The 12670-nt window shown below is 36.0% G+C and overlaps 1 protein-coding gene across 1 annotated transcript in view; it reads right to left on the bottom strand.

The window, feature by feature from the left end:
• LOC106054163 (uncharacterized) overlaps window positions 1-12670 on the bottom strand; it is a 42892-nt gene that overhangs the window by 17469 nt on the left and 12753 nt on the right. The window contains exons 2-6 of the mRNA XM_056027614.1: window positions 10322-10461; window positions 9500-9723; window positions 8833-9035; window positions 2433-2576; window positions 1225-1365 (exon numbers count right to left, since the gene is read on the bottom strand). Of these exons, the coding sequence (XP_055883589.1) occupies window positions 1225-1365; window positions 2433-2576; window positions 8833-9035; window positions 9500-9723; window positions 10322-10461 (852 nt within the window). The remainder of the gene's footprint in view (window positions 1-1224; window positions 1366-2432; window positions 2577-8832; window positions 9036-9499; window positions 9724-10321; window positions 10462-12670) is intronic.

Genomic DNA, 12670 nt, shown 5'->3' with positions numbered 1-12670 from the left:
GTCACCGTTTGTATCAGCTAACTGACGGTACCAACCTGGTACCAACCCACCACTCCCTCACTCTTGCGTTCTTCATTTCTAGACTATATCTAATTGCTATTAAGAACCAATCAACGTATAGATCTGGACACAATGTGTTCCCCCACCTTTTCTGTTACCCCCCCCCCCCTCCAGCCCAACAGGACGGCTTAGCGTGACCTCCGTGACCGCTCGTAAGCTAGTCAAGAAAGGGGGAAAAAAAGGATACGAAATGCGTAACGCGACGGGTTAAATGCGTATTTGCGTACTGACTGTCATTTTTGGGAGATTTTGCGTAACGAATACGCATTTTGCGTAACGGTAGGCAGGTCTGGGCTATGAGTAGGTAGCCTATAATAGATGTTCCTGCTGTTAATAAAATATCGTTTGCCGCAAATGGATTAATAAATATAAGACCTACTACGCTTCAGATTCCAACTATTAACTAACAGCTATCAGTATTAAGCCCTTGAAGCCAGAACCAGAAGCAGTCTTTGGACTTAAAATTACAAGTCTGATGACCAGTTGTTGGTCAGAAATTCTTGAACACATACATCCAACCACCATACAAGCCAGATGAGAGATTTACATTAGTAACTAGTTAAATATATACTCACATATTTTACATTGACCCTCCAACACACAGCCTTTATGGTTGGTGGCCTCGTACATGCTACACAGATTAATTTTTGTTTATAAATACTGTTAAGCTTGAATAAATCAATCAGTAACAGAGTTTAAAACAATATGGTATATACAATGAAAAAAAACCATACCAACAAATATAGGTATGTTATTTAACAGTTTCGTAAAATGCTCAGCAATACAAGCTATTTACAAGACACTTAGGTATTCGGCTCCGGCCCCGGCCGAATATCAAATTTTACTATCCGGTCATATCCGGCTCCGGCCGGATATCAAAAAGTACTATCCGGTGCACCCCTAATTGTAACTCATAATCAGTATTCCTCATAACAAATGTATTGGTAACATTTTGTAAGCACCATGCTGGGAGGGAAGGATTGTTTAAATGCATTAGTGAAGAGATTTAAAGGTGCAAGAAAAGACAGCACAAAAACACTAGCCCCATTACGACTGGTTACAGCTCTAATAATCAAAATGATTACAATAATATTAAAATTTAAAAAATGTCAAATTATATAACACATCTAAAGATAAATCGCCTTCCTAAAAGTGAAAACTAACCTCCTCTCTGAGTACATCTATGAAAATAACTATCTGTTCTGTAGACTGTGAAAGTTTAGCCATTGCCCAGACACTTTCTTTAAACTGATCCTGCTCTCTATCAACCAGCAGCTGTTGCCGAATCCAAAGACGCAAGAGTTCCTATAAATAATCAAGAAAATATTCATTTTAAAAGATAAACTACTCCTACAGGCAGCATAGATCAGGATGAAAACTTTCTGCTCTAATGTAGCTTGAAATAGTAAGAGGGGAAAAAGAGGATTTTAACTAAATGTGTCACTACCAAAATATCATCAGAGTCAAAAAATAATATTAACATAACCTGTGATTTTAAAAAATTGAGGCAGCTCAGACAAGGGAGTTAGACAAGATGAATATGGGATGATGAAACAAGACACACAGAGAGAATCTTAAAGATGTGGGATCAACTTTGCTGTTACAGTCCAGTAGTTCTTACTAGTCTTGGACTCCAGATACCTCTTTAGTTAACAACATTCATTACTATCTTAAAGAACGATTACCACATTAATTAATTGCTACACTGCATTTCCACAAGCAAGACTTCCTCTGCCTTGGAATGACTTCATTAAAATCATGACACTCAATTCCTCAGCGCTCTACACTACACCAATCATCAACTTCTAGAATGTTGTAACAGAAGCAGTTTTCTCCTTTTCCCAATTCAGAAGAATCTGTTATTCTCTTCTATCACTTGGGCAGAAAATGCCACCACCCTCTCATAAAAACATCTCTTGGCAGGTTTATTACATTTTGATATTTTTTTTATTTGATTTGATTTATAAACCAAAAAATGAATTGGAACTGCCACCTTTAGTGATGAGTGACTCAAACCAGTACTGCAATAAATACACAATGTTATACATAATGACTTTTTGAACCAATCAGTTTCGTAGTTTTGGCAATTTGACTAGGGAAAAGAAGAATAAAATCTTAAGATGGTGTCTTGAGGTTACATTTATGGACTTTTAAAAAAAAATCAGTTTATGATTAGATGAACATTAATATTTCCACTGAAAGTGTAGATGTTAACTACCCAAATACATGACACATCACAATGTTCAAGGATGAATTTTGGAAAGATTCTACAATTGGTTTTTAATTATAATTTGTAAAAATTTTGTTCATTTATTTTTTATTATTAAAAAATTGACAAAAGTTACAATGAATGAAACAAAGAAAGTACTAACTTTATTAGCTTCCATATCTGTTGGCCGTATCCAATTTTGCACCATGAAAGTTTGAGCCAGAACAGTACATAGTTGCCGATGCGGTTCTGATGTCTGCAACTGCTTAATAATGCGTAGTGCATCATTAATATTGAGTTTCTGACACTAAATGAAAATAAATGTAAGAATCAAATCACATAGGTGTTTTCCATTAAAATTTATGAAATAATCATTAAAATGTCTGCAACATAGCCCAATTGAAAAAAATCAAACATTTAATAATACATATTTCAATGAGTTGTAGATTCAATAGGTCTCAGGTAGGTATGATGGGGGGAACAAAAAGCATATTTCATTTCTTATTAACTGCGAAACTGTTCCTTCTATTATGTAACATTAATGTACTACTGTTGTCATTTGTTTTATATCATCATTTTAGGAACAATAATAAAATTAAAGTAAATGAACTAACAAAAATATTTGAATAAACATTAATAAACTATATAAATAACAGTGTATCTTCAATGTAAAGACACTAGTAACTCTTTCTCTCCATAATTATTGTCCACATTCATTTTGCTCAAATGTATTTCACTACCCTGTTATGATTAAACTTCAATAACTTTTTTGTTTGTTATAAGAAAATGTTATATTTGGTATAGAATTAAAGGAGAAGCTACAACCTTTATAGATAAAACAAACTGATGTTTAACAAGGTTACAAAGACACTTTGTGTGGAAACACAAACTGAAAATCAACACCCGAAGTGGTACACCCAGGCAGGTTTCAATATGTGGTGAAATAGTTACTATTTGTTTATGTTTGTGTAACGTCGTGAGAATGTGTTCACAACATTGATCTAGTGTGCTACTGTCCAAGTCTCTTGGACAGTTCATGTGTCGTTCTAGTTTAATAAAGCCTTGTTTTAGGTTACTCTTCAGTGTTCCTTTATTTCTTATTACAATTTATTAAACTAGAAATTTTCAATTCTATGGATCTATGTGCCTCACGTATCTTTTTTGGATTTTCGTTCAACACTATTCTCAGTCTGTAAGTAAAAGTAATTATACAAATGGAACGGCTATTTAGGCCAAAAGAGCTAGACATAGAGCCTAGCTCGCCATCAGCTGCCGAGAAGTGGCTGCACTGGCTCAGAACATTTGAGAATTTCATCTCCTCAGTCTCTCACTGTGAGATTGACAAAAAGAAATTACTGGAAAACTACGTTTCTTCGAGCGTATTTCAGTACATAAGTGAGTGTACCACGTTCGAAGAATCAATCAAAGTTCTACAAAATGTCTACGTGAAGCCTAAAAGCGAAATTTTTGCACGGCACATGATAACTCTTTGTCGACAAGAGAACGGACAAACCGTTGACTCCTTCCTACTTAAGCTTAAAAGTATGGCCAAAGACTGTGACTTCAAAGCTGTCACCGCTGAAGAACACAGAGATATCTTCGTAAGAGACGCCTTCATTACTGGACTGGCTTCAAACAGCATAAGGCTGCGACTCTTAGAGAAATCTACTTTAACTCTACAGTGCGCCTATGAAGAGGCAAGACAACTTGAATATGCCCATAACCATGCCATGGCGTATAACATCTGCTCTGAAACTCCCTGTGGAGCTAGCGCCGACGAGGAGAGCCTTTCTCCAACGACAAAAGTAGAACACGAGGTGAGTGCAGCGAATAGTAAAAGATGTTTCTTTTGTGGAAACAGCCCACATCAACGCTTTAGATGTCCGGCCCGCGACGCTACATGCAACTTGTGCGGTAAGAGAGGCCATTTCCAGAAAGTCTGTAGATCGACCAGACAGACACTCAAATCTATAACCTCAGCCATAGTGAAAGCAGATGATGAGACGTCTCGGACTACAACCGTTGGATCCTCCTGGGCATCGACACCAGCGTCCGGTCTTACTAAATCTACTATTTCAATACTCGTCAATGGAGTACCATTGAAGGCTCTCGTAGATACGGGGAGCAGTGAAAGCTATATATCTTCTTCAATTGCTAAAAGGTACAGATGGAAATTAGAAACGTCCAGAAACAGAATCTACATGGCCTCTACACATCTTTCTCTCACTACTCACGGCCATATTTTCGCAAAAATAAAGTACAAAGATGAACAATACGAAAGTGTTAAGCTCTCACTACTAGATGGACTAGTATCTGATGTAATCTTAGGGCTAGATTTCATCAGCCAGCATGAAAAACTGATGATCCCATTTGAGGGAAAACGGAGCACTCTCCAGGTCTGTACGCTGAAAGCTGCACGAGTTGAAGCCCCTCGCCTCTTCGCTAATCTTGCTCCTAACTGCCACCCCATAGCCACTAAATCTAGAAAATATTCTATGCCTGACTCCAAATTCATTCAAAATGAAATCAAGAGACTCCTATCTGACAAAATTATTGAGCCTTCCACGTCCCCGTGGCGAGCCCAGATAATTGTAACAACTAATGAAAGGCACAAAAAGAGAATGGTTATCGACTATAGCCAAACCATCAATCGATTCACTTACCTCGACGCGTACCCCGTGCCAAAAGTTGATGAACTGGTGCAGGAAATATCTAAATACTCAATGTACAGTACATTTGACCTCAAAAGCGCTTACCACCAGATACCTATCAGGGATGATGAAAAGCAGTACACGGCGTTCGAGGCTGGCGGAAAGCTTTATCAGTTTTGCCGCATTCCTTTTGGAGTGACAAACGGAGTCGCTGCATTTCAAAGGACGATCAACACAATAATTGAGGAGGCAGGGCTACAGGACACGTTCGCTTACGTGGATAACGTTACCATCTGCGGACTTGACCCCAGTAGCCACGACCAGAATCTACAAAGATTTCTCAATGCCGCTAAAAAGTACGGTATCACCTTCAACAATGATAAAAGTGCTATTGCGACTAATAAAGTATGCCTCCTAGGCTACGAAATCTCACAAGGGCAATTAAGACCAGACCCCGAAAGATTTCAAGCATTGAGAAACCTACCTCCACCACAAGACATGAAATCACAAAAGCGGGTGATTGGACTACTGTCCTATTATTCTCAATGGATCCCAAATTTCTCCAACAAGATCCATTTATTGGTAAACAACAAAGCCTTTCCTCCCCCTGAACAAGTTCAAGAAGCTTTTAAACAGCTAAAACACGAACTTGAAAACGCTGCTGTGTCGACGATAGATTACAATCGACCTCTAACAGTCGAAACAGATGCCTCTGACATCGCGATTGCCGCCACTCTTAATCAAGAAGGCCGTCCTGTCGCCTTCTTTTCAAGAACACTCACGAATAGTGAACGCAGACACTCAGCAGTAGAAAAGGAAGCATACGCTATCGTAGAAGCCCTGAGAAAATGGCAACATTACCTTATCAGTAGACCCTTCACATTGGTTACAGATCAACGCTCAGTGTCTTTTATGTTTGACCAGCAGAACAAGGGCAAGATCAAAAACGAAAAGATACAAAGATGGCGACTGGAGCTTAGTTGTTTCCAATATGACGTCGTATATCGACCCGGGAAACAAAACGCTGCGGCGGATACCTTTTCAAGAAACCACTTTGCGTCAGCAATGACTGGAGAAGACCTCAAACTGTTACACAACAACCTCTGTCACCCAGGGGTCACGAGACTCCTCCATTTCGTTCGGACTAAGAACTTACCTTTTTCCTGCGAGGACGTCCGCAAAGTGGTAAACCAATGTAAAACTTGCGCTGAACTGAAGCCTAGATTCTTCAAACAGTTTTCAGGCACCCTCATCAAGGCTACCCAACCATTTCAGAGAGTAAGCATCGATTTTAAGGGGCCACTCCCATCTGCTACTCACAACAAATACTTATTAACAATGGTGGATGAGTACTCACGCTTCCCATTTGCCTACCCATGTCCCGATATGTCCTCATCTACTGTCATAAAGTGTTTAAATCAGCTGTTTTCCTTAGTTGGGATGCCAGAGTACGTCCATTCTGACAGAGGTACAGCCTTTATGTCGAGGGAGGTGCAATCCTTTCTGCACGAGAGGGGAATAGCTACAAGTAGAACAACCGCTTTTAATCCTTCATGCAACGGACAAATTGAACGACTAAACAAAACTCTATGGAACGCTGTTACTTTAGCACTGAAAGACCTCGATCTCCCGAACTCGAGATGGGAGCTTGTCTTGAACCAGGCCCTATACTCGATTAGATCATTACTATCTACGGCAACAAACAAAACTCCACACGAGAGAGTTTTCCGGTTCAACCGGAAATCCTCCTTCGGGATATCTATCCCCACTTGGCTATCTAGCCCAGGTCGAGTGTTGCTGAGAAGAGAGAACCGATCTTCAAAGTATGATCCTCTCACGGAGGAAGTCGACCTGCTGATGTGTAACCCCCAATATGCCGTCGTACGGTTGCCCAGCGGTAAAGAGGAGACGGTCTCTCTAAGACGCTTGGCTCCCACCCCCTCCCCATCCACAACAACAAGTGAACCTTCGTTCTTCCCTCAGGGTGAGGATAATGAATATCCTCCAGAAACTCAAAACACGGAAGTACCAGTAAACACCCCTACGGTGATACAAGAAAGGAAAGAACCCCTGGTAGGTTCTGAGGACCTCCGAGCGCTTCCTCTTGAAAATACCCCAATTGACGCTCAGGAACTCGCTAGTGACTCCCAAACTGTAGAACAGGATAGTCAACCCCGTTACAACTTAAGAGAGAGAAGAACCAGACCGAACTATAGAGTCTAGAGTTGTTCCTCTATTGCACTACTTATGTTCTACATAAACTGGCATTGTTTATCTCTTGCTACTGATACTAGAGTTTACTTTTCACTTACGTACATGTTTACTTACTACACTATTTGTTAATACTTAAAACAGAAACTATTAATTGTTTATAAGTCATACAACAGATACTGGTTTTTAGGTTTCTTTGTATCACCATTCACTATTGTTTACTAGAGAAATTAATATTTCGACACTATTTATTGATCTATTGATAATCTATTGTATTACAGGCACTGGCATTCTCTCTTCATTTATGCTATTGGCCTACTATATTACTATACTTGCTATTTTAATTCTAGGCGGGGTGAATGTGGTGAAATAGTTACTATTTGTTTATGTTTGTGTAACGTCGTGAGAATGTGTTCACAACATTGATCTAGTGTGCTACTGTCCAAGTCTCTTGGACAGTTCATGTGTCGTTCTAGTTTAATAAAGCCTTGTTTTAGGTTACTCTTCAGTGTTCCTTTATTTCTTATTACACAATATTATCAGAATGAAATTCTATCAAAGACAAATGACAGAAAATAATGGAGAAAAAAAGGTTAACAGATCTCATGTGGTGCCCCAGCGGTCCAGCAGACCAAAGGATAGGTGAAAGTGAATGTGAAGTTAGATGTGAACCTGGCCTAACTGATGTCTTACAATGAATATCTAATTGATCTAATTGTTTTGTAAAGGGCCAATCTCTTATTCCTCAAGAATAAAACATTACCGTAAAAAAATTTAAAAAAATATTTTTTTTTAATTTTTCGGTTAGGTGTTTTAAAAATAAAAGCAGCACTGCAGTTCAAGAGATAATATGAAAAACTACTTATTAATTTTTGTTTTAAATTATGTCTGACTTATATGCAAACTAAATAGATTTTTTCTCTTTAAAAAAATAATAAACATTTTTTTGTGTGCAAATATAGTACTTAGTATAACAGAACATACATAACTTAAGTGGTGTATTTTTATGAAAAAACTGCTTGCATAAGTGACTTAAAAAATTAGATTTTTCGCTTTCAGAAAGGAAAAAGTAGCTGTTGCATCAGAACTTTGAATGGTCTAAAATATTTTGATGTTGTATTTTCACTATCTTTTCTAGTTTACAAGATCTAAATGGGACGAACAGACTAACAGACAGGCCACACAAAACTAATAGAATCTTTTCCCCTTTCAGGGGCCGTTAATAAAACCATAATAAAATTTTATTTAGAATAATGGATTTTTAAAAATAAAAACTTACAGACTGGACAAATCTCTTAAGAACTAGATCTAAGCAATATTGTATGATCCAAATTGTACTAAATGTATTTTTTTTTATAATAGTCATATTTTCACAAAATTTAATACAGATATTTAATACAGAAATAACATTCAGATTAACTTTGCCCCTGTGTGGAAAAAGAGACTTTTTTTTTTACCCCCCGCTCTTTAAAAACATCTTTTTTTCTACTTTGGGTAAAAACACAATGAAAAAAATGTGTATGTTTTCCAATGGGAAACTTTTCAAGATTAAATGAGAAGAAATTAAAAACAGTTTGAGAGGAAAGAAAACAAAACAACTGACTTTTTAAACATCAGCAATAATATTGTTGATTAGGCTGAAAGAATGTGTTTAAACCAACAATTAGGAGAGAACGAGTTCAATGTATCATGCTAATGTACCTCTTCTTGAAGTTTATCTTCATGCCCCAACTTGTACAACAAAGAGAGTTGTATCTTACGAATGCTAAAATCTGTCTGTAGTTCAGGATGAGTCAGGCAACTATTGCACAAATTAAGGGCATACTCTTCACAATTCTCTTTCAACATCATATCAACCCTTAGTTGTAATATGATAGGATCTTCTTGCTCAATATAAGAGCGCACTAGAACAAATAAAAAATATACACAAGTTGTAATTTTAAATTAATATTAAGCGTGTGCACTCTACAACTAAACTCTACAAGTTAGTCCAATAAACAATGTGTTCATTGAATAACTTAAGCTTCATAAACGTTTTTGTTATGAAGACCAAATGTTCGGTCTTTAAACAATTAGAAACATTTAGGAAGGAAGGAAAATGGAACAAATGAGTTTAGATGAGAGGAATCAAAATGAACTGCACCTCTAGGTACCAAATACACTAGGCATACCACTGTTCTGCTTATTTAAATGTTTGTAGTCTTATTGTATATACTTTCAATTATTCAAGACATCTTTGTATTATTGCTACTAGTTATTGCACTAAGGACATTAAAACATAATCTCTACCCAACAAAATCTAGTGGTCTAATACTAAGGCTGCAGATGATCAAACCACATTTTTAACCCAGTAAAGAAAATGTCTAACCTTCTTCTTTATCAGCGTCTTCAATTTCACCTCCCATAACTTTTGCCAAGGTAGGATTAGTCCAAGGACTTTCAGTTAAGGCTTCCAGCAGCCTAAATCTTGGAAAGTCAAAAGGGATCAATTTGGCATGAAGATTGGCTAAAGAGACCAAGAAGTTCTGTCTCACAGAGCTGTCTTCTTCCAAATTTTGCCACTGTATGTTCAAAACTGATTTAGAACATTGTCTGTGGAAAAGGAGTGTACTTACTTCTTAACATAAAAAAAAACAATAACATTATCTTTAGGATAGAACTATGTACGGAATCAATTTATTTATAATGATCAACCCATGCTCTAAGCCAAGAAAAAGATGATTCAAATCACATGGTTTTCCTAGTATAAAAATAGTGAGAGATAACATAATAAAATAACAGGTATTTTATTATCTTAAATATTAGTAGTATATTATTAACATAAAATTTGAATTTAAAAAAAAAATATTTTTTTAAGGGTATTATGTTCACAGCATAAGTTATTACAATATTAAACAAATAAAATATGCATTGATATATTCTATCATTCTCAAAGTTTACAAATGTCTAATTCTTACACCCTTTGACATTTTTAATTTAATACATAGGTTTGAACAATGTCTGGGTTTATCTTCTTGTGCTCATAAAAACCCACTTGAAATGAAAATAAAATCCTGTTTTTTTTTCTTACTTGCTCAATTCCATATATTCTTCTTTATAAGACCAAATACAATTAAAAAATCCACTGAATAATGGTTTGAATTTCAGAGTTTAAAACAGTATTTTAAAAGATCTACTAACAAATGACTACCTGAACAGCTTAAAGCACAGCTCTGACAGTGCTGGAACAGGCTTCAAGTAACGAAGTTGTTCAGCAAAATGTGCTACAATCAGCCATAATCCAGTTATCACATTGTCATACTCCTGGCTTTCTGCTATTTTGTCTATTGCCTGAAAAGTAAATAAGTGTTAAAAGGTTTAAAAACAAAAAAGGACTGAAATAAATTAAGATTTGTAATGCTTGTCCAACAACAACACATTTAATGTTGAAATTTAGCCATAATAAACTATTTCTTGTAGCTATCATTTAGTTATTTTCGTTTGAATTTTTTCTCTATTACTTTTATAAACCATTTAAAATTTTCATGAACAACTGAAAGCAGAGCTCTGACAGTGATGGAACAGACTTCAAGCAAACGAAGTTGCTCTGCAAAACAAACTACAATAAGCCATTATCCAGTTATCACATTGTCATTGTCTTACTATGCCTGGAATCTTCAGGCATTCCATGGAATGCAGGATTTCACACTTTGTGGTAACATATAAATGGAATTAGAATTTAAATCCTTATTAATATCCATTATCAAATGTACAATTTATTTTAACATTTGCTTCTTTGACTTTTCCTTACTTACTCCCCCAGGCTACTGTACAGTTTCAAGCTATTAGTAGACATTGTATGGCTGCATGGTCGTGCGGTTTGCGCGCTGGACTGTCGTTCGGATTTATCAACGGTTCAAACCCTGCCCGCTCCCATCCCCCGTCGTCCTATAAACAGACGAGCCATGGAATCGTGGTAGGCATGACATTAGTTAAAAAAATAACATAGTTTATGAAAGTTCCAAATTTGTACAGTATAGAGTACAATGAACGTAGAAGTATATCAGAAATATAGAAAAATCGAGCATGTTCTCCTCAATATAATATTTCTGTTTTAGCCATCAAAATATAGAAGTAATTGACAAATGGATTAAAATATGGTGAGGCCATCTGACTATGACAGTCCTAGTTTACAAATATTTTATATATATATATATATATGTTTTTGTCAAACTTGTTCGCATACCTAGTAAGACTTTGGTTTTAGAATGGGCCCTAAATATGTATTATATATATATATATATATACAGAAATAGAAATACAGTGCTTTTTTCTATTAAAAAAATTGGTGCCGGTACTCAGCAATGGATTGCCTAACTATTAACCACTGATAAATTAATAATAAACGTTAAAATACAAGAAAAGTAATAATTTTTTTCCCCACACTGAAAAAGGTGCCGGTACACGTACGTTCACATTTCACAAAAAAAAAGCACTGTATATATATATATCTATTAGGGGTGCACCGGATAGTACTTTTTGATATCCGGCCTGGGCCGGATATGACCGGATAGCAAAATTTGATATTCGGCCGGGGCCGGATACCTAAGTGTCTTGTTAATAGCTTGTGTTGCAGAACATTTTACGAAACTGTTAAATAACATACCTATATTGGTTGTTGTTTTTTTCCTTTTATATACGTTATTGTTTTAAACTTTGTTACTGATTGATTTATTCAAGCTTAACAGTATTTCTAAAAATCTTTTTAGCATGAGTGTGTCTGTGTGTATGTACGATGCCACCAACTGTAAAGGATGTGTGTAGGAAGGTCAATGTAAATAATGTTAGTATATATTTAACTAGTTACTAATGTAAATCTCATAAGTAAAGTGCAATCTGCCTTGTATAGTGGTCGGATGTATGTGTTCATGAATTTCAGACCAACAACCTGGTCAGATATACCTAGTGAGCCTACACCAGTAGTCCTAGTGTAGTGTGTATAGTTGTTTGTGTTAACCACCAAGCATTGTTTTTTCCTTAAGCATACGCACGCAATAGAGTCAATAGTCAAAAAAGATATTGGCATGTAGATAAATTATACCCGTCCACTAGTTAGAGGTCAAGGTTTTTTTTTTTTTTTTTTAACACTCCAGCATATTGTTTCTTTGTTTGCTAGATCTAACTGCGGTACTATTATTCAATTTATTTTATGCGATTTTAAAATTTACTGTAAGGCTTTCCATTATTTATTAAGTCAAAAGAATTAAACAATGACATTAGCTTTCTTTCTAAAGGTTTCAATACAAGGCAAAAATATACACACACACGCAAACATGCACATCTTTGTTTTATTTTATTGTGCAAAGAACATACGTAAGAAACATTAAATGCAAAGAACGTATGTTAGAAACATCTTCCTTAATTATTACTTATTAAATTATTTTATTCGTGGTTTCAGTAACTGTTACGATAGTAAGCCTATGGATGTCAGGTGTGTAAAAGTCGTCCTTGCCTATTACACAGTGGCTAAGTACGCATCTTAAGTAAAAAAAAATTAGTA

This window comes from Biomphalaria glabrata, chromosome 4, assembly GCF_947242115.1.
Source record: "Biomphalaria glabrata chromosome 4, xgBioGlab47.1, whole genome shotgun sequence".
NCBI lineage: Eukaryota > Metazoa > Mollusca > Gastropoda > Planorbidae > Biomphalaria > Biomphalaria glabrata.
Note: the sequence above shows the minus strand (reverse complement) of the source record. Positions and strands in the feature narration are given on the sequence as shown.